Source organism: Moschus berezovskii, chromosome 5 (genome assembly GCF_049115385.1).
Source record: "Moschus berezovskii isolate FMDL1 chromosome 5, NW_MosBer_1.0, whole genome shotgun sequence".
NCBI classification, from domain to species: Eukaryota; Metazoa; Chordata; class Mammalia; order Artiodactyla; family Moschidae; genus Moschus; species Moschus berezovskii.
In genome coordinates this window covers 66022673-66047001 of record NC_142464.1, presented here as the reverse complement: position 1 = coordinate 66047001, position 24329 = coordinate 66022673, and the positions used below count along the sequence as shown (strand labels likewise).

General features: G+C 44.6%; 1 protein-coding gene across 2 annotated transcripts in view; it reads left to right on the top strand.

Moving 5' to 3' along the window:
* The first annotated feature begins 3115 nt into the window (after positions 1 to 3115).
* The window catches only part of RELL1 (RELT like 1), a 96972-nt gene continuing 75758 nt past the window's right edge, over positions 3116 to 24329 (top strand). The window contains exon 1 of one of the 2 annotated variants that reach the window (XM_088836270.1): positions 3116 to 3340. In XM_088836270.1, the coding sequence (XP_088692396.1) occupies positions 3253 to 3340 (88 nt within the window). In that variant the 5' untranslated portion in view covers positions 3116 to 3252. The remainder of the gene's footprint in view (positions 3341 to 24329) is intronic. The other variant, XM_055434036.2, reaches the window with a different exon arrangement.

The following is a 24329-nucleotide window of genomic DNA, read 5'->3' as shown; positions in this document are numbered from 1 at the left end:
AGTCTTGGGATGTTAAATTTTTATTTCCTCAGAAGAAATATGGCAAACCCTTCCTAATATGAATGAGAACTTCGATCACATTGATGTCTTCACATTTAAAATAAAACAGCAGGAGATCAGTGCTGGGTGTTCATTGGAAGGACTGATGTTGAAGCTGAAACTCTGGTAGTTGGGCCACCTGATGCAAAGAGTTGACTCATTTGAAATGACCCTGATGTTGGGAAAGATCGAGGGCAGGAGGAGAAGGGGACAACAGGATAAGATGGTTGGATGGCATCACCGACTTGATGGACATGGATTTGGGTGGACTCCGGGAGTTGGTGATGAACAGGGAGGCCAGGCGTGCTGAGGTTCATGGGGTCGCAAAGAGTCAGACACGACTGAGCTACTGAACTGAACTTAATGACTTTTAGATAATGCATACGTGGGGCTTTTTAAATTGGGTGAACAAATCTGTAGAGTTAAATACCTGGAAAATAAGTGAAGCTTCATTTCTTTCCTTCCTCCCATCTTCCCTCTCTCCCTCTCTCCATTAACAAGATGTGCAAATGCATGTACATGAAGTTCAGTGACAGTAAAATATCTATAGTAAAACACTTAGCCAAGCAGCTAAGTGTTATGGAAAAGTCTGAGAAGGAAAATTTTAGAGCCTTAGGTTCCAATTCTGGCTCACACTAGCAATGAGATAGCAGGCAAGACACTGAACTATCTCTCATCTGTAAAATATCGGAGAAGGCACTGGCAACCCACTCCAGTACTCTTGCCTGGGAAATCCCATGGGCGGAGGAGCCTGGTAGGCTGCAGTCCATGGGGTCACGAAGAGTCAGACAAGACTGAATGACTTCACTTTCACTTTCATACATTGGAGAAGGAAATGGCAACCCACTCCAGTGTTCTTGCCTGGAGAATTCCAGGGACAGGGGAGCCTGGTGGGCTGCCGTCTATGGGGTTGCACAGAGTCGGACATGACTGAAGCGACAGCAGCAGCATCTGTAAAATAAGTGGCTTGGCAGATGATTACTGAGGTTTCCTCTAACTTTAACTACTGGATTGTACTTTTATTTCTGGAGAGATACAAGCAGACATCCAATTCAAATATGCTGTTAAAAATGGTCCTGTCTTTTTAATAGCAAGTTCAATCTGTAAGAAAAGAGTGAAACACTATTCATTTTTAAAATATTTGTCATTTTGAAGAGATATCTTGGTCTAATCATTTGGCTACATTTGAAGTTCCCAGACTATAACTGACTTTATGGGTATGTGATGTACACAGGGCCTCAAGCTTAGAGAGGCTCCATACCAGACTATGGCTATCTTGAAATTCTTAATTTTGAAAAAAAGTTCTCATTTTACACAAGACTCTGCAAATTATGTAACTGGTTCTGGCTACAACTTGTAATTTATAGTTTAATTTCTAGGCCCAGGACTCCTTTTTTAAAATTAGAAACCCACATGGGCCTCTTTCTCCTGCAACTACTCTGTATTTGAGTTGGAATAAACTGCTTAACCTGCCAGATTGCAGGATGTGTGGACAATAGTGCAAAGGACGCACGTACCCTCCTTTGTCTTCAAAGGGGCATCTCTCAGCTTCAGCCATCTGTAGCGGCCTAAACTGCTTTCACTGGGAATTCCCACATCAGTGTAACTGTTTGTGAGAGTTTAGTAGACTGTGTAGAAGGCTCAGTGAAGAGACTAAAGAGTTCTCCTTTGAAATTCCAAGACTGACAGGTCAAGCAAGAGCCTGTTCTGTGAAAACTTCCAGTGCCCACCTCATCCTCTTGCTCGTGTTCTTGAACATTTGTTCAAGACCTGACCACTTTGTTACAGAAGGAGTCTCCAAAGGGCAGTAAATAGGGAACTGGCTTCCCGGGGGTCCAGTGGTAAGGAATCTGCCTGCCCATGTAGGAGCACAGGAGACAACAGGTTGATCCCTGGGTTGGGAGAATCCCCTGGAGGAGGAAATGGCAACCCACTCCAGTATTCTTGCCTAGATAATTCCATCGACAGAGGAACCTGGCAGGTTGTAGTCCATGAGGACGCATGCAAAGAGGGAACTACTCAGAGAAAGACTCTGAGGTCAACTGCTCCTTGTGATGATAATTCAACTTCAAAAACCACTTCTGACCTCTTATGTAGTGAGTGCAGTCCTTGAGCCAGGCGGGGAGGGCACAGCAATGAGCAAACACAATGAAGACAAGTTAATCTCAATTTATCACGGTGGCCTGGTCATCGTCGGTTTATTTTCTAGCCTGTGAAATAAGGGTACTACTTACTTCACAGAGCTGGCGTGACGATACAAGGAGATAATAAGTGACTAAACACTGCAAGAGTTACTTCGTAGAAGTATTTGCAAGGTGCAATGTGAGCACACGATTTAAAAACAAAGGCAATTTGTTTCTAGAGATACGTAGAGGTTTTTCTCCCCAGTAGGAACAGCTTAAATGGAAGTGGAGATAGGAAGACATTTACATGATTTGACTTTCCTCGTTTTCAAACATTGGAACTTGACATCCCGTGCAGCGCCCCTCTCCAGACCAGTCACCGAGGGGAATGCCACCTGAATAGAGATGCCAGCAGAGAAAAGAGATCCTGCCCATTCCAGCGCTGTCCATGTCTGCCCATACAGAGCTTCCAGTGCTGTTGTGTCTTTTTCTCTTCCCACGCCCGCCTAATCCAGGCGTCCGGGAGGACAAGCCCCGACGACCCTGCCTCGACCCCAGGCTCCCGCGCTAACTGGGCAGCGGCTGTCCAGCGGTTCTGGGAAAGGGAGAGCGTCAGCGCGGACACGAGGGTGGGGCTGGCTCTGTGGGCGGGGCCATGGACTAATCCGGGCAGCGGGAGCGGCAGACCTACTAGAAGAGGAAGCGGAGGCGAGGGGAGAGGCGGGACCAGGCCGAGGTGGGCGGGCTCGGGGGCGGGGCCACTGGATGTGCCTCCCGCTGGTGCAGGCGGAGCCCGGGGCTAGGCTGGAGGGGCGGGGCGGGGCTGGGCTGCAGGGGCGGGGCTGGGTTGGAGGGGCGGGGCTGGACTGGGCTGGAGGGGCGGGGCGGGGCGGGGCTGGGTTGCAGGGGCGGGGCGGGGCTGGCTGAGCTGGGTGGCGCCTGAGGGAGGATCCCTGGCGGGGCGGGGTGCGCAGCGCCGGGGCTGAACCCTGCTAAGACGAACCCTGTCCGCGCGCGGGCTCCAGAGCTGCCCTCGCTTTCGGAGCCCGGGACGTGGCGCCCCGGGGGAGGAGGGCGAAGGGACTGGGCGATGGCTCCGCGGGGACTCCCGGGGTCCGCTGTGCTCGCCGCCGCTGTCTTCGTGGGAGGCGCCGTGAGTTCGCCGCTAGTCGCCTCGGGTGAGTGCCCGGTCGCGGCTGCAGCGCGCGGGGTCCGGACTGCCGCCCCGCTGAGCCCGCTGCTCCCCTGGTCTTGGCACAGCCGCGGGGTCCTGGCGCGGAGCATCTGGCCGTGCGGGGGGCGGCCCGGGTCGGGCGCGGCGCGTGGCGATGGCTCCCGGCCCTTCCTTCCCGCCCGCTCGGCTCCCGCCTTCTTTCCTCTGCCGCGGAGAGAACCTGTTACCAGTCCCCCGCCGCCACCTCCGAGCTGTCGGGCGTGTGGGGCCCCGGGCGGCTCTGGCCTTCCTGGGGAGCGCTTCCGTCTGGGTAGGGCGACCCGGAGCCCTGCGGACCCCTGTCCTGCCCTCGTCCTCAAGGGGCCCCCGAGCGGAAGATCGTGACACCGGCGACCGGCTTCCTGCCCCCAGCCCTTTTTTAAAAATTTAAAGATTAAAGCCTTGAGGGGTTCCACTTTCTTTCCAAGTTTTATTTTAGCATCAGTCTTGGAAAAAGAAAAGGCGAGTTTGTAAACTTACCTTTCCTTCTTCTTTGAGTTGATTCCTGTCACCACAAGAGGAACCTTCTGTGGTCACAGCAGGAAGCCATCAGCAGAGATGATAAAACACTGTCTCCAGTGATGAACTTGGAACAGGCGTTTTTAATTGAAATCTAAGACGAGGTGTAACTTTCACGGAAGTCCTTTTTCACACTCTTGTTTTCATAACTATAGACGCTAGGGACTCCTTACCACTTGTCCCCTCTTAATTGCTACCTCACAGCAGTAGTTAAAATAATAAACGTATACCTTCTTGGTCAATTGGGGTTACTACGGCCTGGAATCTTATGTCAGCAAACCCTTCCAAGCTTGAGCTGCTCTTCAGGTCCAAATAATAAGCAAGTAACTGGAAGCCTTCCAACCATGACTATCTCTTCCCTAAAAACACATATACTGCTCTTCTCTCCTAAGAAGAATCCACTTGCTTGCAGCTTTTAGACTGGCTTAGCTCCCTGGTCTTCACTTTTTCATAGAAACCAGAATATCTTAAGAAGGGAACAGAACAGTATGTCTCTTGAGTCTTTATTAGCAGATCCGCATTTCCTTCAGCCAACCACCCTGAGGAAATGGCCACTAGTGACATGTATTATTGGATGAGAGATTTTTTGTTTCACCCTGCATACCATTACTGAGACAGGTAGGGGCATGAAAGTGAAAATGTTAGTTGCTCAGTTGTGTTTGACTGTTTGGAACCTCATGGACTGTAGCCCGCCAGGCTTCTCTGTTCATGGAATTTTCCAGGCAAGAATACTGAAATGGATAGCCATTCCCTTCTCCAGGGGATCTTCCCAGACCGAGGGATCGAACCCAGGTCTCTTGTGCACTGCAGGTGGATTCTTTACCATCTGAGTCACCAGGGAAACCCGGATAGGGGCATCATCAGGTTCAGATTGGACCTCAGGTTGTAAACGGTACTTACAGGGCTAGAAGTCAGTTGCTTCAGAATTTGAAGAGCTTAACCTGGGAGGGAAATTAAAAATTCAGCACATGATGCATGTAATCAGTCATAGCGGGAGAAATCCTTCCATAGTGTGAGTATATATTTTGATGGATCTTTGAGCAGCACCAGCTTTCCAAACTGGAATGTGATGATGAAAGCTCTTAATTACACAATATAACACTTCAGAAGAAGGAGGTATCTAAAAGGAAACAGTGCAGAGTACAGATGTGCCAGTGTGACTTGAGACCTGTTTCATGGAGAAAAGATGCCTGAGCAGCTAATATCTGGTGCCCATGGAATCTAAGACAGTGTTAACTTTTGTAGGCTTAGTTTAGGGAAGTAGGGAGAAAGTTGAGAGAAATGTTGATAACTGTTATGTGTCAAGCTTTGAGCTGGGCACTCTATATTCATTTTTATAGTTATTTCTCATAATTCTGTGAAGTTCTTATTTTTAGTGCAGCATCTGAGGCCCAGAGAGGTTAAACAATTAGTCCAAGATCCCATATCTAGTGTATCATTCAGCATTCAGTCAGAGAGGCAGAACCATTAGGAGAGGTAGGTGTGTGTGTGTGTGTGTCTACATGTATCTTTATTTTTGATAACCAAGCCTGTTTGATTCCAAAGTTCATTCTCTTTCCCCTATACCTCACTGCTCCTCAGAGAAATCAGAAAATAGAACAGAAATCAACTTCGGTGTCTTGTTGGGGTTCTAGGATAGGAAGTTTAGGACATCATAGTATTGTTAAGTGTGGGGTTATCAGACTTCGGGAAGCAGAGAAAATAAGGACAGTTAAGTGCACAGTGGGTAGTGGCGATGTCTCTTTGACTTCCCTTCTAGTAGAACCTCTTTAAGCTTCTGTTTTAGTAGCAGCATTTGACACTGTATACCACTGCACAGAAGGGATGGTTTCCACACTTGGCTTATTTATGTTTTTAAGTTCTCTGGTTACTCAGGGCTTAGTTTCTCTGCAGACAGTGAACATAGCCTTTGAGTAAGGAGTGGACTGAAAAGGACCAGGGACTGGTGAATGAGAGGTGCTCTCTCCTGGGGCTCTGTGGGCTTCCATCCAGCCTCCTGACTCCTCGTTTAGATGCTCACGATAAGCTTTATTAAATTCCAGGTTGTCCTTTGGCCAGGTAGCTGCTTGGCTGTGTATCTATGTTTTTCATAGTCAGCGGGCAGGATGTTTTGAGAAAGCAACACTTTGGGGCTTGGGCTTCCGAGCCCAAATTGTATTGAAAGAGGAAATGAAAAATTCGAGATGTGCCTGCCATTTCCCATCTTCCCCACTTATCCCCCCAAAGTAAATTAAACAACCATTGCTATTTGGGAGTTTGAGTAGTTGAGTTTGAACAAGAGAGATCAAAGACTCAGGAGATGGAGGAAAAAGTTTTGTTGTTACTTTTTAAAGAACTGTTTGTCTCTGATGTTGAAGTTCAGTTACATATTGGGACAGAAGAGAAGTTATTTAAAAGTTGATAAAAAATGATTGAAATTGTCATTGGTTAAAACTATTATGCTGAGTGGTTGCTGAGAATTGTAGGGTAGTTACTTCAGTAATACTAAAGATTTGGTGGGCTGCTGAAAGCAGAGAGATTAGTGAATCTGGAGTGGCTAACAGGACTAAAATTGGACTTTGCAGTTAGTACCCTGTAGGCACTTTACTCTTTTTTGGAGGAAGGAATGCAGTATTTATTTTACCTGTTTTGTGGCAGGTTCTGGTCTAAGTATTAAGATCATTTAATTCTTACAGCATCCTGTTAGTTGTATAATTTTATTCCTCCATGTATAGATGAGGAAATTGAATCCTGAGAAGTTAAGTTGAACAACTCACTTGAGTATGTATGTTGGATTTTGACCTTGACTCACATCTGTTCAATTCTGAGGCCTTTTATTACCAGATCATCTTGTTTCACCCTATGGTGAGGAATTTCTTTTTATTCTAAGATATTTAGAGAAATAGGTTTTTCTTTTACATATTGTTGTTGTTGTTTAGTCCCTAGGTTGTGTTCAGCTCTTCTGTGACCTGTAGCCTGTCAGACTCCACTGTCCATTGACTTTTCCAGGCAGGAATAGTGGAGTGGGTTGCCATTTCCTTCTCCAGGGGATCTTCCCAACCCAGGGATCGAACCTGATTCTCTTATGTCTCCTGCACTGGCAGGCAAATTCTTTACCACTGCATCACCTGTGAAGTCCCAAAGATATTTATAAAGAGTCATTAATAGTGTAAAGACATGGTAGAGTGGAAAGAGTACCAACCTCCAAGTCATAACCCTGGGCTTAAAGTGTGCCTGTGCTTTCTGGAATGTGATTCTCTCTGCCTCTGTTTTCTTGCCGGTAAAATGGGTATGTGCCAACCCCTATCTTTGTCTGCCTTACTGGCTGCTAGTGAGGAGCAAATGAGCAATTGTCCCTGATTGGCAAATGGCAAAGTGGTATATAGCTTTTATCCTGTGTTTCTTTTTATCCCCCTGTATTTCTTACCCATAGGGCCCCTTAGACTAGACTTACAACGTCAGTCAAATTGTCTATTAAGTGTAGACTACATATGTTTTCATTCTGGAGGTGGTGATGGTTTGCAATCATAGGTTCCTTGTAAACGTATGAAACTCTGGAGTGACACCTCAGATTCACGAGTTTGCTGCCACTGCCTAGGAGTTAAGTAGCCAGACCTTTTTATTTTCTTCCCTATTTCCCCTCAGCTAAAACACAGTGCTCTTGGTATTTCTGGAGAATTCCCCAAAAGATTTAAAGTTTGGAGAAGAAGGGAGAGAATCACCTTTGATTTCATTACCCCAAGGCACTTACTCCTGTCAGCCTGGTCTTCTATATGTATTTTCCACTTGGAGGAGATCTTTTTTGTGGGCAGTCAAATGTAAAACTGCTCAGAATAGTAAAATACCTTATGGAGAAAAAGAACTCCTCCAATGAGTGGCACTTCCTAAAAGGAAGCGCTGCTTGGGTATTTTAGCATGGTATCTAATAAACTAAAGGTACCTGGATAAAGCTGAGGATTCGACTATTTTAGGTGAGTTTAGGAATGGGATGTAATAGGATGCACATTATAATGGAAACTCTGCATTCCTCTGCCAGTTACTGACACAGCTTTCTTTGTAAGGGAGGAGAAAAACAGAATCCTCCCAAGGGCCTTTTTGAGGAGGGAGGGATGATAGAGGGTGCTGGATACCCTAGGCAAACTGAGTTCCTGTGCCCAGTCATCTCACCCTGAAGATCCTTGGGCCAAACTTCTTGAACTCAGGGTTTTTCTACCCCGCTATGCAGTGCCCCAAGCTTCCTGCCTTCTTGTCTTTTTCATCTCAAACTGCTGCCAGCTCTTCCCCGCTCCCTCCTGCATCCCGTTTTGTGTCCACATCCCTGTGTCTAACTGCATTCCGGCCACGGAGAAAATGCCTGTAAAAAAACCTCTGAACCACTTCCCTCATCTGTGTTGTGGAGAAAATATGGCAGAGTTGCTTCATTGGGATTGTTATGACGATTACATGAGATAAAAACAAGAGTGCATGGCTCAGTGTTTGACATGCAGCAGGTGCTAAAAAAAAGTGTATTTCTATGTCCTTAACCAAAGACTACCTGTCACAGCTCTCAGATGGGATGAAAGTTGCCACCTGCTCTGGAATTTTCCTTCCAGGTCCTCTATTATCGCTCTGACTCATCTTACTCAGAGCCCAGCTGCTGAGTCTGGGGTGTCCTGGGCAGGAGCTGAGGAGGCAAGGTGGGCAGAGCCAGTGCCCCAGGGGAGGAGGAGTAGGGACCAGTGAACTCGGCAGAGAGATCTCTCGGGGCGCAGGGGATGTGCGGGGCTGAGCCTTTAGCTACCAAAATTAGGCACAGTAGGAGAGAAAGGAAAAAGGAAGAAACAGTTCATCTTTATAATGGTAAAACATGGCAGTTTCTTTTGAAAGAATTTTGAAAGATTCACCAACTGATTTTTGTCTAGCCAGTGGATCTTGTTTTTGACAGTTGTCCCCTGCTACTGCTGCTAAGTCACTTCACTTGTGTCCGACTCTGTGTGACCCTATAGACTGCAGCCCACCAGGCTGTCCCGTCCCTGGGATTCTCCAGGCAAGACCACTGGAGTGGGTTGCCATTTCCTTCTCCAATGTGTGAAAGTTAAAAGTGAAAGTGAAGTCGCTCAGTCGTGTCCGACCCTTAGCGACCCCACGGACTGCAGCCTACCAGGCTCCTCCATCCATGGGATTTTCTAGGCAACAGTACTGGAGTGGCTAGGATTGGTGTAATTGTCCTAGTGACATCCTTTTTGATGATCCTGAGTATAACTGCTTATTGTTCATCTTCTCATTGTTCAGTGGTGAGTGTTATGTTGAAGTAGAATATAATTAGAAATATATGTATAGCATAAACAATAATATAGGATGTATAATATATGTATAAAAGAAGGTGAAAGTGTTAGTCTCTCAGTTGTGTCAGACTCTTTGCGAGTCTATGGCCTGTAGCTTGCCAGTTTCCTCTGTGCATGGGATTCTCCAGGCAAAAATACTGGAGTTCCCATTCCCAGGATTCTGGGAACTGGGTTCCCATTTCCTTCTCCAGGGGATCTTCTCAACCCCAGGATCGAACCCAGGTCTCCTGAGAAGGGGAAAGGCAGGGGGAAGATCGTAGATTAAGCCCTTTAAAATTTTGAATAACAAGATGGTAAGCTTCTGGGTTGGTGAGAGCCTTAAATGTGTGGTGAGTGGAAACCCCACTCTTTTCCCATCCTGTGCATCTCTCCCGTCTGTCTGTTCCTGGGTTATATATCCTTTTATAATAAACTGGTGATCTGCTAAGTCAAATGTTTCCCTGAGCCACTCTAGTAACTTAAACCATACTCAATGAGGGGGTTGTATAGCCAGTTGGTCAGAAGCACAGATGACAACATGGACTTGGAACTGATTTCTGCTGGGGGTGGGGTGGGGGTGCAGCCTTGTGGGTATGAGTCTGTGGGGTAGGACACTTTCTTCAGGTAGTGTAGGAACTGAGTCAGTTGCTTGGTTGTTGTTTAGTCGCTTAGTTGTGTCTGACTGACTGTGACCCCATGGACTGCAGCTCGCCGGGCTTCCCTGTCCTTCACCATCTCCCAGAGCTTGCTCAGACTTATGTCCATTGAATCGATGATGCCATCCTACTATCTCATACTGGGACAAATGAGCTACAGCCCTGCAGCATTAGAGCTGATAGTCTCCTCCAACCTTGTTTAGCAGATGAGGATACTGAGTTGGCTTAGCCAGGTTGCAAGCAGATCCTCCAGTCTGCCTTGGACTCTTCTCATTGCGTTAAAGCTGCCTCTCCTCTGTGTGGACCCCACTTTGCTGCTTCTGGCAAGGTCTCCTCTTGCCGTTGGCCCTCATGCTCCAGGGTCTGGTATCTCAGCTCTCTGGCTTTGGGGTGGGTGAGCAGGCCCTGAGAAGCATGACTTTGGCTAACTGACTTCTGAAAGTAATTGTGTTGTTTTAATCACGTCATGATAGTGTCAGAGGGGACTCCGTGGTCATCTTAATTATACCCTCCCTTTGCAGATGGGGGACCTTCAGGTTCAGGAGTCTATGGGAGTCAGAATGGCCATAGCCCGTGGTGGAGGAGCAGCACATTAGTTCTGGTGAGGGAGTGTGTGTGTGTGTGTGTCTAGTTCTGGTGAGGGAGGGTGTGTGTGTGTGTGTGTGTGTGCTGGTCACTGTCCAAGGCTCAGATCCAAGTGTTGTTCTGAAGTCTGAGCTTAAATCCAGGTGTTCTGACTCAGCCCGAGGATTTTTCTTTATAATAAAGCGAAGACTTAACGCTTTTCAAAGTCACCCACAAATCTTAGCTTTAAGTTTCCTCTCTCTCCTCCCAAATTGGAAAGACAGTTTTGTCTGCCCGTTTTTATGGTCTGTGTGCTAAATTGCTTCAGTTGTGTTCTATTTTTTGCAACCTTTATAAACTGTAGCCCACCGGGCTCCTCTGTCCATGGGGATTCTCCAGGCAAGAGTACTAGAGGTGGGTTGCCATGCCCTCCTCCTGGGCATCTTCCTGACCAAGGGATAAAACTAGTGTCTCATGTCTCCTGCATTGGCAGGCAGATTCTTTACCACTAGAGCCACTTGTATTGGGTAAAAGCCTGGATTTCGGAGCAGAGCTACACAAGTTTGGATCCCAGGTCTGCTGTCTACTGGGGCTTCCCAGGTGGCACTGGTGCCAATGCAGGAGACTTAAGAGACACAGGTTCCACCCCTGTATGCATGCTGCCTGCTACCCTTGCCCATCTAGCATCGTTTGATCTCAGTACTGTTTTATGGGCTATATTGCTCCAAAAGTCTAAGATGAAGACTCTGGTCATGGAGAAAAAAGAATGATAATACAAAAGTAAGCAAGTACTGCCTTATCAGGCCAATATGGTGGGAGATTGATATATTTGAAAGTGTTAGTGAAAATTTTCAGTGCAAAGATTTTCAAAACCCAAATCCATGCATGAAGTTTACTTTACCTAACCAGTCCTTTAAATGCATCTGTTAACTTCATATTATATTGTGAATTTTATAATACTTTACACCTTTCACAGGTTCATTAAATATTTATGTATTTATTTGGCTTCACTGGGTCTTAGTCATGGCATGGGGGGTCTTTAGTTGCTTCAAGTGAACTCTTAGTCTTGGCGTGTGCGATCTAGTTCCCCAACCAGAGGTTGAACTCCAAGCCCCCCTGCATTGGGAGCATGGAGTCTCAGCCACTGGACCACCAGGGAAATCCTGCAGGTTAATTCTTTAAATTACTTATTCATTCTGCAAATGCTAGCCAAGTGCCTTACTGCTGTACAAGGCACTAGGTGGAAGTGATGAGAATGAAACAGACAGAGTGCCTTTATGGAGCCAGCACGGGTTATCAGGGAGGACAGTTAAACAAGCCATCATGATAAAGTGTCATTACTGCCTCGATAAGGAAAGTGTGGCACAGGTCAGAGTGCCTGACCTGGGGCTGGGGCAGGATGGCAGTGGAGCACTGGTTGAGCAAGTATCGGAGGAAATGAAGTTTGAACCTATACTTGTGAAAGTGTCAGCATTAACCAGATGAAGAGGACAGGCGGTCATGGAAGTGAGGGGTGAGGGCAAGCAAAGTCTTTGCATTGATTCCCAAACTTGAGCATGCATCAGAATGAACTGTAGGACTGGTCACAACACAGATAGCCACTCTCCCCCTCCCCCAGTGTCTGTAGGTCCCAGAAGGGACTGGAGAATTTGCATTTCTACCTCCCTCCTGGATGATGCTGCCTAAGTATCTTAACCTGGAAATCCCTCCTCTCTTCTTGGGGTTGTCATCCTGTTTCCCTCTCCTTCCTTGAGGCCGAAACTGTGGATAACACCAGGAAAGCTTTCCTGTGTATTCTCACCATGAATATCTCCTTCTGTGAATATATACCTTGAGTCTGTGAATACATACCTTGAGTCTGTGAGTACATATTTTGAAGTGAAAGTGAAAGTCACTCAGTCATGTCTGACTCTGTGACCCCATGGACTATACAGTCCATGGAATTCTCCAGGCCAGAATACTGCAGTTGGTAGCCTTTCCCTTCTCCAGGGGATCTTCTCATCCTAGGGATCAAACCCTGGAGGCTGATTCTTTACCAGCTGAGCCACAAGGGAAGCCCAAATATATACCTTGAATCCATTAATACATGTTTTGAAGGTAAAGCTCATTTCCCATGCATTATTGACAAGCCAGTATTCTATGTTATTTGATATAGAATTATAGGCAGTGGTTTCCACTGTGTTTTATCTTAAGTAGACAACAGAGCATATAAGGCACACAAGCATTTGACTGCTTGATCAGATTTATTTTTTGCAAATGGTATGAGGAGCAGGTTGCTGTATTGTCTGTTTTGTAGAGATGAGAAAACAGATGTACAGAGGGATAGCCAAGACGAAGAGAAGGGAAATGTCTCATTAAAGTCCTGGATGAAGGGATGGTGCTGGTGGTTTAGTTGCTAAGTCGTTTCCAACTCTTGAGACCCCATGGACTGTAGCCTGCTAGGCTCCTCTGTCCATGGAGTGGATTGCCATTTCCTTCTCCAGGGGATCTTCCTAACCCAGGAATTGAACCTGGATCTCCTGCACTTCAGACAGATTGTTTACCGACTGAGCTATGAGGGCTTCCCTAGATGAGGGGAAGCCAGAACTATATACATGTTCATTGATCCCAAATGTTCTTTTTTGTTATGTGAAATTGCATGTACTCCATGCTCAGCACTACTGGGGAAAGGAAGGTCTTACATATGTTTATTATTATTATCATTTACTTTTTCATTGTAGGTCCATCTACTTAAAGAGAAAACTAAGGCGGCTTATTAATTGAATGTAGATTTTGTTCTTAGTGGAAAATGGGCGATTATCCACGGAATTCTTTAGAAATTGTCTATTTACTTTTAGAGTAAATATTTCAAGGGACTAATTCAGTTTACATGTCATTTGATTTCGAAATGACTTTTATAAAATTCTGGCATGAGGGAGATATTTTTAAAAATCAATTTCAGCTTCCTGAAAAGATGCAGATTAGACAGTTACGCCATTACCCTTCTCAAGGGGCCAGATAAGTTTAGCTGAGTGGTTGGAGATTTATAAAGAACCTGGGGATGGGAGGTGGGGGATGGCTGACGTAGATTAAGAGATACAAACTTCTAGTTATAAAATAAATAAGTCATGGGATGTATCATACATAATAGGGAATGTGGTTAGTAATACGGTAATACCTTTAAATGGTGACAGATGGTAACCAGATTTGTTGTGGTTATCGTCTTATAATGCATATACAGGTCTAGTCACTGTGTTGTCTACCTGAAACTAATACAACACTGTACATCAATTATACTGCAATAAAAATAAGCAGAAAAAGAAAGAACGGAAAAAGAACCTGTATATAAAATGTCACATGGTAGGTAGGGTTAAAAACAAACAACAATTCTTTTCAGTATCAGTAACATGCCAAAACTTCCTCCCCCATGCATAAACCAGCATAATGTGGTTCTCAGAGATTTCTGTAACGGGTGGAAGCTGGAAGAATTCATTGGGCTTTCTGTCTCGCAGTATAACTCGGAAACACTAATTTCCAAATATTCCAACAGCTCTTCACAGCTGGAAGTCCCCAACACAATCATGTGAATTATTACATTATAAGAAACGGCAGCCCGGAATTTCCTGGCATTGGTAAAGTGGCAGATGGCTGATGAACTGGCATTCCTTCATTTTTCTTTGCATGTTTGTATGACCTGAATGCTTCTGCAACTTCCTCAGTTCTTTCCAATCTACTCCTCTCTACTGAAGCAAAATACAGAACCACTACTGATAGAAAATAAAAGAGGCATGGGCTGTTGTTTAAACCCAGAGCCAAGAAAGCTGGGTTTTGAAGGTAAGACTCGTTTACCATGCATGATTGTTAAGTCAATGTCTTAATAGTCTTTGCAGGTAAAACACGTAGATATTCCATACAAACAGCATGCAACTCATTTAAAAATGAGGACCTTCTTTAAAATACTGTTAGGCGCTGTGTAGGTACATGGAATGAACAACAATCTTGGTTTCTGTTCTCCACCAATTTGAGATGGAAATGGCAGAGGAGATAAGCTCTGAATAAAAATCATTACAGAATAAAGGAGGATGTGTTTGGGATCATCAGAGACCTACGAACGAGATACCACATGGGATCTCAGAGAAGATTTTCCTTCTGATAGGAGGGGTGGAAAAGCCTTGAGAGCCTAAAACTTGGCATGTTAAGCAAACCTTAAAAGGGAGTGTGGGCATGGCAGCCCAGCAAAAGGCACAGTTTGTGCAGAGGTGTGGAGGTAGGTCAGGAGAAGTTAGTGCAGAAGGGAGAATGACTAGGCTGTGGGGCTCCTGAAAGTAGGTGCTTATTGTATAGATGGCCAGGGGCTGAGGATGGGGTGGAGTGGAGGGTAGGGGACCAGAAGGGGCCCTCAGGCATTGCAGTGTGATGGAAAAGCCCCAGATGCTGAGCTGAATAAGACCTGAGTACCAGACATGGACCTAGTAATTTCAGCAAGGCCCTTGAGACTGCTGTTCTGTTTCCTCATCTGGAGAAAGAGGGTGAGGGTTGGGGGTGGGCAGGGAGATGGGGAGGGAGGAGAGAAGATGAATATATGTGTTTTTAATACATCTCAAAGCCGTTTGGAGAGTCAAAAGAATATTATTAGTCCTTTGTACGTAATATGAATATGACCTCCATAATGTATAGGTTTAATATGATGCATTTGATATATAGATAGAAACAAGTCCTCAAAGTTTGCTGGGAAATTAGAATCATGAAATAACTGCAAAGTATAGTCTCGGTGCCTTTGAACCAAGAATTGATGGCTTCGAACTATGGTGCTGGAGAAGACCCCTGAGAGTCCTTTGGACAGCAAGGGGGTCAAATCAGTCAATCTTAAGGGAAATCAACCCTGAATAGCTGTTGGAAGGACTAATGCTGAAGTTGAAACTCCAGTATTTAGGTCATTTGATGTGAACAGATGACTTACTGGAAAAGTCCCTGATGCTGGGAAAAATAGAGGGCAGAAGAAGAAGAAGGCATCAGAGAGTGAGATGGCTGGATGCCATCACCGATACAATGGACATGAACTTGGGCAAACTTCGGGAGATGGTGAGGAGCAGAGAGGCCTGGCACACTGCAGTCCGTGAGGTTGCGAAGGGTTGGACATGACTGAGCGACTGAACAACAGTAATAGTCTTGCTGGCATGAAGACGAAAAAGTGTTCGTTAATGGTGAAAGCCAGCTATCTGTGTATATCTTAAGTTAGAGTAAATCCTCTAAAACTGTACAGATCATCTTGGCTCCTGAATTCTTTATTGCTTAACATTTATTTTTAGAGGATTGTTGTGTCTTTCCAGTTTTTGTGCTATTGCTGGTCAAATTCTCATTGTTTTCTTCTTTTTTAGGAGGGTCCAGGTCAGGAGGGCAGTTTTGGCCGTCAGTGTTTAGGGGAGTGTCTTTAAATAAAACATGCAGATCAATTTTGGGTCAATTTATTAAATCCTGCCTGGCTAAGGGCTCTCTTTCTCCGTTGTTTCTTGCAAGTCCATTTTCTTAGTCCCTTGATTTCTTATAATGTGACTGAATAGATTTGGGGGAGGAAAGATAACCCATTTGAAAGTAGTTTAGTGTACATGGGTACCTATTTATTATGGAAATAGGGGTACAGAGACAGTCAAGTTGGTGTGTCTTAGTGCCTGGATGGGTGGGATAGGAAGGCAGGGGGTGTCTTCAAGGAGGGAAGGAGAATTCTTTTGCTTGAACCATATGATAAAATATTTGATCTTTTCCATGTTGTTCAGTGCTGCATCTTGATATATAAATAAATTCTTGACCTCGGGTCATTGTGGTATAATAAAGGTTATATATTTGGCTTTTATCCTATGTTCCTAAAACCCTTGGAATTTCCTGAGTGATCAGAGTGTCTTTCGTTATTCACAATGAGCCCTTGAGACCATACCAGAGTTCACCCTAATGAAAGACTCTTGGTGGGCCCCTAGATAGCGTCAGAATGAGGGCCAGTTGCCAAAGGAACCAACTTCAGGATTACAGAGAGTTGGAACTTTTAGCTGCATCCCCTGAACTCAGGGAAACGTGAGGTCTTGGCAACTGAGTTAATCACCAAAGGCCAGTGACTTCAAAATGATCATGCCTATGTAATGAAATTTCCTGAAACTTTGATGAAAGCTCTGAAATAAGGAGGCTAAAGGAGGTTCTGGATTGGTGAATCTGTGGATGTGCTGGGAGGGTGGTGTGTCTGGAGAGAGCATAGAAGGTCTGCACCACCCTACCCCCCACTCCCTGCACTGTACTTTGTGCTATGGATCTTTTCCGTTTGGCCACTTCTACATTGTATCCTTTATGATCAAGTTGTAATCATAAGTATACCACATTCCTAAGTTCTCTGAGTCATCATAGCAAATTGTTGAACTTGAAGGAGATCCTGGGAGGCCTTGAGTTTGTAGTGGGTTGCTGCTGCTGCTGCTGCTAAGTCACTTCAGTCGTGTCCGACTCTGTGTGACCCCATAGACGGAAGCCCACCAGGCTCCCCCGTGTAGTGGGTTAGCCTGGTTAAATTTGTTGTTGTTCAGTTGCTCAGTTGTGTCCAACTCTCTATGACCCATGGACCACAGCACTCCAGGCTTCCCTGTCTTTCATCATCTTCTGGAGCTTGCTCAAACTCATGTTAAATGAGTCAGTGATGCCATCCAACCATCTCATCCTCTGTCATCCCCTTCTCCTCCTACCTTCAATCTTTCCCAGCATCAGGGTCTTTTCCAGTAAGTCGGCTGTTCACATCACATGGCCAAAGTATTGGAGCTTCAGCTTCAGCATCAGTCCTTGAAATGAATATTCAGGGTTGATTTCCTTTAGGATTTACTGGTTTGATACCCTTGCAGTCCAAGGGACTCTTAAGAGTCTTCTTCAACACCACAGTTCAAAAGCATCAATTCTTAAGCACTCAGCCATCTTTCTGGTCTAGCTCTCATATCCATACATGACTACTGGAAAAACCATAGCTTTGACTATGTGCACATTTGTTGGCAAAGTAATGTCTCTGCTTTTTAATATGCTGTCTAGGTTTTTCATAGCTTTTCTTCCAAGGAGCAGGCCTCTTTTAATTTCATGGCTGCAGTCATCATCTGCAGTGATTTTGGAGCCCAAGAAAATAAAGTCTGTCACTGTTTCCATTGTTTCCCCATCTATTTGCCATGAAGTGATGGGACCAGATGCCATGATCTTAATTTTTTGAATGTTGAGTTTTAAGTCAGCTTTTTCACTCTCCTCTTTCACCTTCATCAAGAGGCTCTTTAGTTCCTCTTTGCTTTCTGCCATAAGGGTGGTGTCATCTGCATATCTGAGGTTATTGATATTTCTCCCGGTATTTCTCCCGGCAGTCTTGATTCCAGCTTGTGCTTCATCCAGTCTGACATTTCGCATGATGTACTCTGCATATAAGTTAAATAAGCAGAGTGACAATATACAGCCTTGACTTAATCCTTTCCAGTTTGGAACCAGTCCATTGTTCCATATCTGGTTGTAACTCTTTCTTCTTGACCGCATACAGATTTCTCTGTATACAGAAATACAGATTTCTCTGAGGCAGGTGAGGTGGTCTGATATTTTCATTTCTTTAAGAATTTTCCACAGTTTGTTGTGATCCACACAGTGAAAGGCATAGTCAATGAAGCAGAAGTAGATGTTTTTCTGGAATGCTCTTGCTTTTTCTATGATCCAGCAGATGTTGGCAATTTGTTCTCTGGTTCTTCTTCCTTTTCTAAATCCAGCTTAAACATATGGAAGTTCTTGGTTCATGTAATGTTGAAGCCTAGATTGGAAAATTTTGAGTATTACTTTGCTTGTATGTGAAATGAGTGCAATTGTGTAGTAGTTGGAGCATTCTTTGGCATTGCCATTCTTTGGGATTGGAATGAAAACTGACCTTTTCCAGTCTTGTGGCCACTGCTGAGTTTTCCAAATTTGCTGGCATACTGAGTGCAGCATTTTAAAAGCATCATCTTTTAGGATTTGGAATAGTTAAGCTGAAATTCCATCACCTCTGGTAGCTTTGTTTGTAGTGATGTTTCCTAAGGCCCACTTGACTTTGCACTTCAAGATGTCTGGCTCTAGGCAAGTGATCACACCATTATGGTTATCTAGGTCACTGAGATCTTTTTTGTATAGTTCTTCTGTGTATACTTGCCACCCCTTCTTAACATCTTCTGCTTCTATTAGGTCCATACTGGTTCTGTGATTTATTGTGCCCATCTTTGCATGAAATGTTCCCTTGGTATCTCTACTTTTCTTGAAGAGATCTCTAGTCTTTCCCATTCTATTATTTTCCTCTATTTCTTTGCATTGTTCACTTAGGAAAGCTTTCTTATCTCTCATTGCTATATCCAGATGGGTATATCTTTCCTTTTTACCTTTGCCTTTTGCTTCTCTTCTTTTCTTAGCTATCTGTAAGGCTTCTTCAGACAACTGTTTTGCCTTTTTGCATTTCTTTTCCTTGGGATGGTTTTGATCACCACCTCCTGTACAGTGTTACAAACCTCTGTCCATAGTTCTTCAGTCACTCTGTCTATCAGAGCTTTTCCCTTGAATCTATTTGTCCTTTCCACTGTATAACCATAAGGGATTTGATTTAGGTCATATCTGAATGGCCTAGTGGCTTTCCCTACTTTTTTCAATTTAAACCTGAATGTGGCAATAAGGAGCTCATGATCTGAGCCACAGTCAGCTCCCGGTCTTGTTATTGCTGACTGTATAGAGCTTCTCCATCTTCAGCTGCAAAGAATATAATCAGTCTGATTTTGGTGTTGACCATTTAGTGATGTACATGTGTAGAGTCTTCTCTTGTGTTGTTGGAAGAGGATGTTTGCTATGACCAGTGTGTTCCCTTGGCAAAACTCTATTAGCCTCTGCCCTGCTTCATTTTGTACTCCAAGGCCAAACTGGCCTGTGATTCCATGCATCTCTTGATTTCCTACTTTTGCATTCTAGTCCCCTGTGATGAAAAGGACATCTTTTTTGGTGTTAGTTCTAGAAGGTCTTGTAGGTCTCCATAGAACCATTTAACGTCAGATTCTTTGGCATTACTGATTGGGGCATAGACTTGGATTACTGTGATATTGAATGGTTTGCCTTGGAAATGGACAGAGATCATTCTGTTGTTTTTGAGATTATACCCAAGTACTGCATTTCGGTTAAATTGGTAGATGCTATTTGCAATTGCTGTCTGAAACGGGTGCTGTCCTCGTGGGACTGGGTCCTTAAACCTGTGGGGTTTGCACTAACTCCAGGGAGCTGTTATCAGAATGAACTGAATTGCAGGACACCCAGTTGGTGATGGAGAATTGACTGTTGGGAAATGAAACAGTCGTCTTTCCTATTGGGAAACATCAGTTCATAATATTAAAACATTGTGGCTGTAATAATCTCTTTGAAATTATGGTTGTTTACTATTTAAAGCCCTGGAGAAGGAAATGACAACCCACTCCAGTACTCTTGCCTGGAGAATCCCATGGACAGAGAAGCCGGTAGGCTACAGTCCACGGGGTCGCAGAGAGTCGGACACGACTGAGTGACTTCACTTTCACTATATAAAGACTGAAAAGACTTAAAAAAAAAAAGTATAGTGGGGCTTCCCCGCTGGCTCAGTGGTAAAGAATCCACCTACCAATGCAGGAGACACAGGTTCAATCCCTGATCTAGAAAGATCCCCCATGCTGCGGAGCAACTAAGCCTGTGGGCCATGACCATTGAGCCTGTGCTCTAGAGCCTGTGCTGCAAATACTGAGTCCTTGTGCCACAAATACTGAAGCCTGTGTGCTCTAGAGCCCATGCTCCACAACAAGAAAAGCTGCCACAATGGGAAGCCAGTGCACTGCCAGGAAGGGTAGTCCCCATTCGTCACAACTAGAGAAAAGCCCGCAGAGCAAGGAAGACCCAGCACAGCCAAAAATAAAGAAAAAGAAAAACTGATTTAAAAAAGAGTATAGTGGGAAAGAAACAAAATTATCAGGCCCATGCCATATTATTTATGTATTTACCTTGTGATTTATAGTGTAATAAAAGTAGAAGTTACACCTCTCTGTGGTTTCTGTTGAATCTTCTCTCCTAAGGTGTAGACCAAAGATTGCGTAGCATTTTCTCTGCCTTCAGTCAGTGGGATACCTAGTATGTAAATATTATGGACTGCAGTTATAGGTGGTCTCCTTACTAAGGAATTTTCAGTATTTTGATTTACCTCTATAGCATTACTATTACTATTTGGATAAGCCGTATGAAATTACCAGTCTTCCACTGTTTTTGACCTACAGTGACGACAGTTTCATAGGGTTCAACTTAATAGGAATGAAGGTTCTTTGCTGACTTTCTACTTGCAGTGGGAAAATAAAAAGCCAACAACTGTAGTCACCATCATCAGGACATTTTAAAAAATGTTAAAAGTCAAAAAAAGAGAAAAAATACTCCCAAGTTCCACCAACAAAAGATACAAAATAATAAAAAGAAAAGAAAAATAACCTATAATCTCACTACTCAGCGATAACTAATGTAAACAGTTTGGTATCTTTTTTTTCTTTCAATAAAAACTGAGATCATGTTAGCTCAAAATATGACTTTATGTTTATTCCTTCACTTAATATTTTTCATTAACAATTGCGATCATTTTGGGCAAAGGGATATGGCAAATCTGATCCCTTCAGGCGAATAGTTCCTATTGTTTTAAAAGTCAAAGGGAAGTTTAGAAATTTCAATAAGTAATCAGCAGTTTCAACAGTGTTGAATGCAGATCAGATGACTTTTTAAATTTCCTTCTTATAAATCATGGCAGGAATTTTTTAAAAATTAGTACTTAATGTCAAAAAATAGATAAATTGACCCGGAGAGAATATAACTTAAATGTACCTTCTCTTCCCAATAGGTGATTCACCATTCTCTCACTCTCGGTTTATTACTGAAATGGATGAGTAATGATTACCCATAGATTTTTCTACTCAAGATTCTAACTCACCATAGAGATGAGCAATGGATAATCCCATTTTGTGGAACTTCACTGAATATTAAAACTGTTAACGCTCACAAGCAATAGAGCAGAGTCTAGGGCTCTGGAGACAGGCTCCCTGGATTAAAACTTCACCTCTGCTACTTGCTAGCTGTGTGACTTGGTATAAGTTATTTGACCTTTCTGTGCTGTAGTTTTCATGTCTGGAAGATGGAGTTGAAAATGATAGTGCCTACCTCATAGGATTATTGTAAGGGTGAAGCAAGTTCATACCTGTAAAGTGCTTGGTCTAGTAATTATACAAAGCACTGATACTATGCATCAGTATGTGACTATAATTTATAGAATTTTTTTCTGTGTCTAACCTTTGCTACTGGTTTTCAGAGTTCTTATTTGAGTTCAGGCTATTGACGTTCATTTCTTGCCCTTCAAAATCAGGTTCTCTATATCTAGGGTTTTCCTAATTACATCTGTTTAATCTTGCCTCTGTTTGCCTTTTCTGAAGCGGTCTAGGATAGAAAACATCTTAGTTCCTTTTCCGTTTGCTCTTAACAGCCCCAGGGGAGACTTTGCGTCAAAGGACTCGTGACTTCCCTGCAGGGACTGGACCGTGACCTATACCACCTCTGCTCGCCAGTTCCCATATTCCCAGAAGGCTGGCCACATGCCTGTCTAGCAAGAACACTGCCTGATCTAACCTGTGACTAATTGGAAAAACCCTGTGTTTAGGACTTCTGTAGTTTTCTGTTTAATCTTTACCTGCTTCCTGTTCCTGGAAGGAAGAGAAGTTGGACTGATGTCAGTGTTGTGGGAGCTGAAGATGGGTCCTGAGGGTGCCTCCTAGGGCAGCTGCATCCTCACTTTCAGGGCTTAAGGTATTGCTCTGTTCCCCACACTAAACACTGCCCTTCAGGGCTCATGTTCTTTAGTTTCAGTTTCCTGTCTCTTGGCTTTGTGTTTCCAGCTGAGCTGGGAACTTTGTGAGGATAGCAGCGTTTACACTTACTACCACTGATGATAAACATCACTGCAATGCTGGGTAATGTTTTGTTGTTGGTCAGTCTCAGTGATGTCCGACTCTTTGTGACCCCATGGGCTGCAGCGTGCCAGGCTTCCCTGTCTTTCACTGTCTCTTGGAATTTGTTCAAACTCATGTCCATTGAGTTGGTGATGCCATCCAACTATCTCACCCTCTGTCGTCCCCGTCTCCTCCTGCCCTCAGTCTTTCCCAGCATCAAGGTCTTTTCCAAAGAGTCGGCTCTTCACATCTGGTGGCCAAAGTATTGGAGTGTCAGCTTCAGCACCAGTCCTTCCAGTGAATGTTCAGGGGTGATTTCCTTGAACTGGTTTGATAACGTTTACTGAGCACTTACTCTGTGTAAAGACCTCTGCTAAACCCGAGTTCATTTCATTTCCTGCTCAGAAACCATTCTGTTATTATCTGCATTTTAGAGGTGAGGAAACTGAGGTACTGGGAAGTTAATGGACTTGCCTGGGGTCTCAGCCAGAAAGCAAGTTGAATGAACACAGTGCAGCCAAGAAAAAACTTGCTTTTGCTTTGTCTCCTTTCTTTCTAGGGAGCAGCTTTGGTTGAGAGCTTGTGCTGTGCTTGCAGCAGACCTTGGTTCAAATCCTGGCCATTCCCCAGATGAGTGACTTTGACTTCAATACTTTGTTCTTTAATGCCTACATTTCTGAGATGGGTTTCATTGTAACACCTAAGAGTCCTGAAGATTAAAAAAAAAAAAAGAAATGCAAGTAAAGATGCCAGGCTCATATGTAAGCACTTGGTGAAGGTTTGCTGCTGTTAGCGGTTGGTGATAGAGTGGTGGAGCATCCCAGAGGCCCTGGAAGTGGGATGGTGAACCCCCAACACACCCCCTGAAAATCTGTCAGTATCTCCCTCTCTCTCTCTGTAGGGCTGGGCGCCGGGCAGTCTTCCCTCCTGAAGTCCTTGCTTACTAGCACCAGCCAGCTCGGCAACACCCCTTATTTTCCCACGTGGTTATTAGTAAGTGTTGTCTTTTGCGCAGTGGAAATTACTTGGCTGGACTCCCACCCTGGCAGGGGCTGGTTGTACCCAGAAACCCAGGGACCTAGTTCCTGGAAGGCTGGTCCTCTGAGTCAGCACCCTCTCTGTGGAGCTCCAGGGAATCACTGGTTCCTAAGGAAACCCCTTCCTCCCAGGGTCCCTCTCTTGCAGTGTCTGCCAGAAATAGGCCATCCTGGCCTCTCCTCTTCCCATTTGGTGGTTTTGTCCTGGTACTTGCCAGTTAGCTTCTTCCCATATTTTGAATAATTCCTGACCTAGTCCCTGCTTGGCCTCTGGTGAGGAGTGGGCAGGAGCATATCTGTTGGGGATCACGCACCTGTGGAAAGAGGGCAGTGCCTTTGGTAAGGGCATGTCAGCTCTGCTCCTTGACAGGACACGGCAGTGTGGAATGTGATCAAGTTTGGTGAAAATGCAGTGGAGCGCCAGTTCCCCCACACTGGGTTTGGGTACCTACTGCTCTTTGTGGGCTTTCCTTTGAATGATTGCTAACGGGAAACTTCTGTTGATTTTGAAGAATACAGGAGCTTGCTGGTATATGTATACCTTTTGGAAAGGGCTTACCTAATAAGTGGGTAAAGCTGCAGGATGGATCAGTCATCCAAGCTCTGACAAGAATCTATTTATATATGTTTTAAAAAGCTGTCAGTATTTGGCAAATGCCGACACAAGTACATTGATCATTCTGTTCCATCAAATAGCATCTTAACAAAACTGCTGGTCCAGTTACAGTGAAAGGGGATGCTTGCTCAGTAATTGAGGAGCCCCTCTGGGAGGCTTTCACGATTCACAGGTTCTATGTGGCAAATGTTTAAAGTGCTGCCAACTGGGCTGGGAAGATCCCCTGGGGTAGGGCATGGCAGTCCACTCCAGTATTCTTGCGTGGAGAATCCAGGGCAGAGGTGCCTGGTGGGCTACTGTCC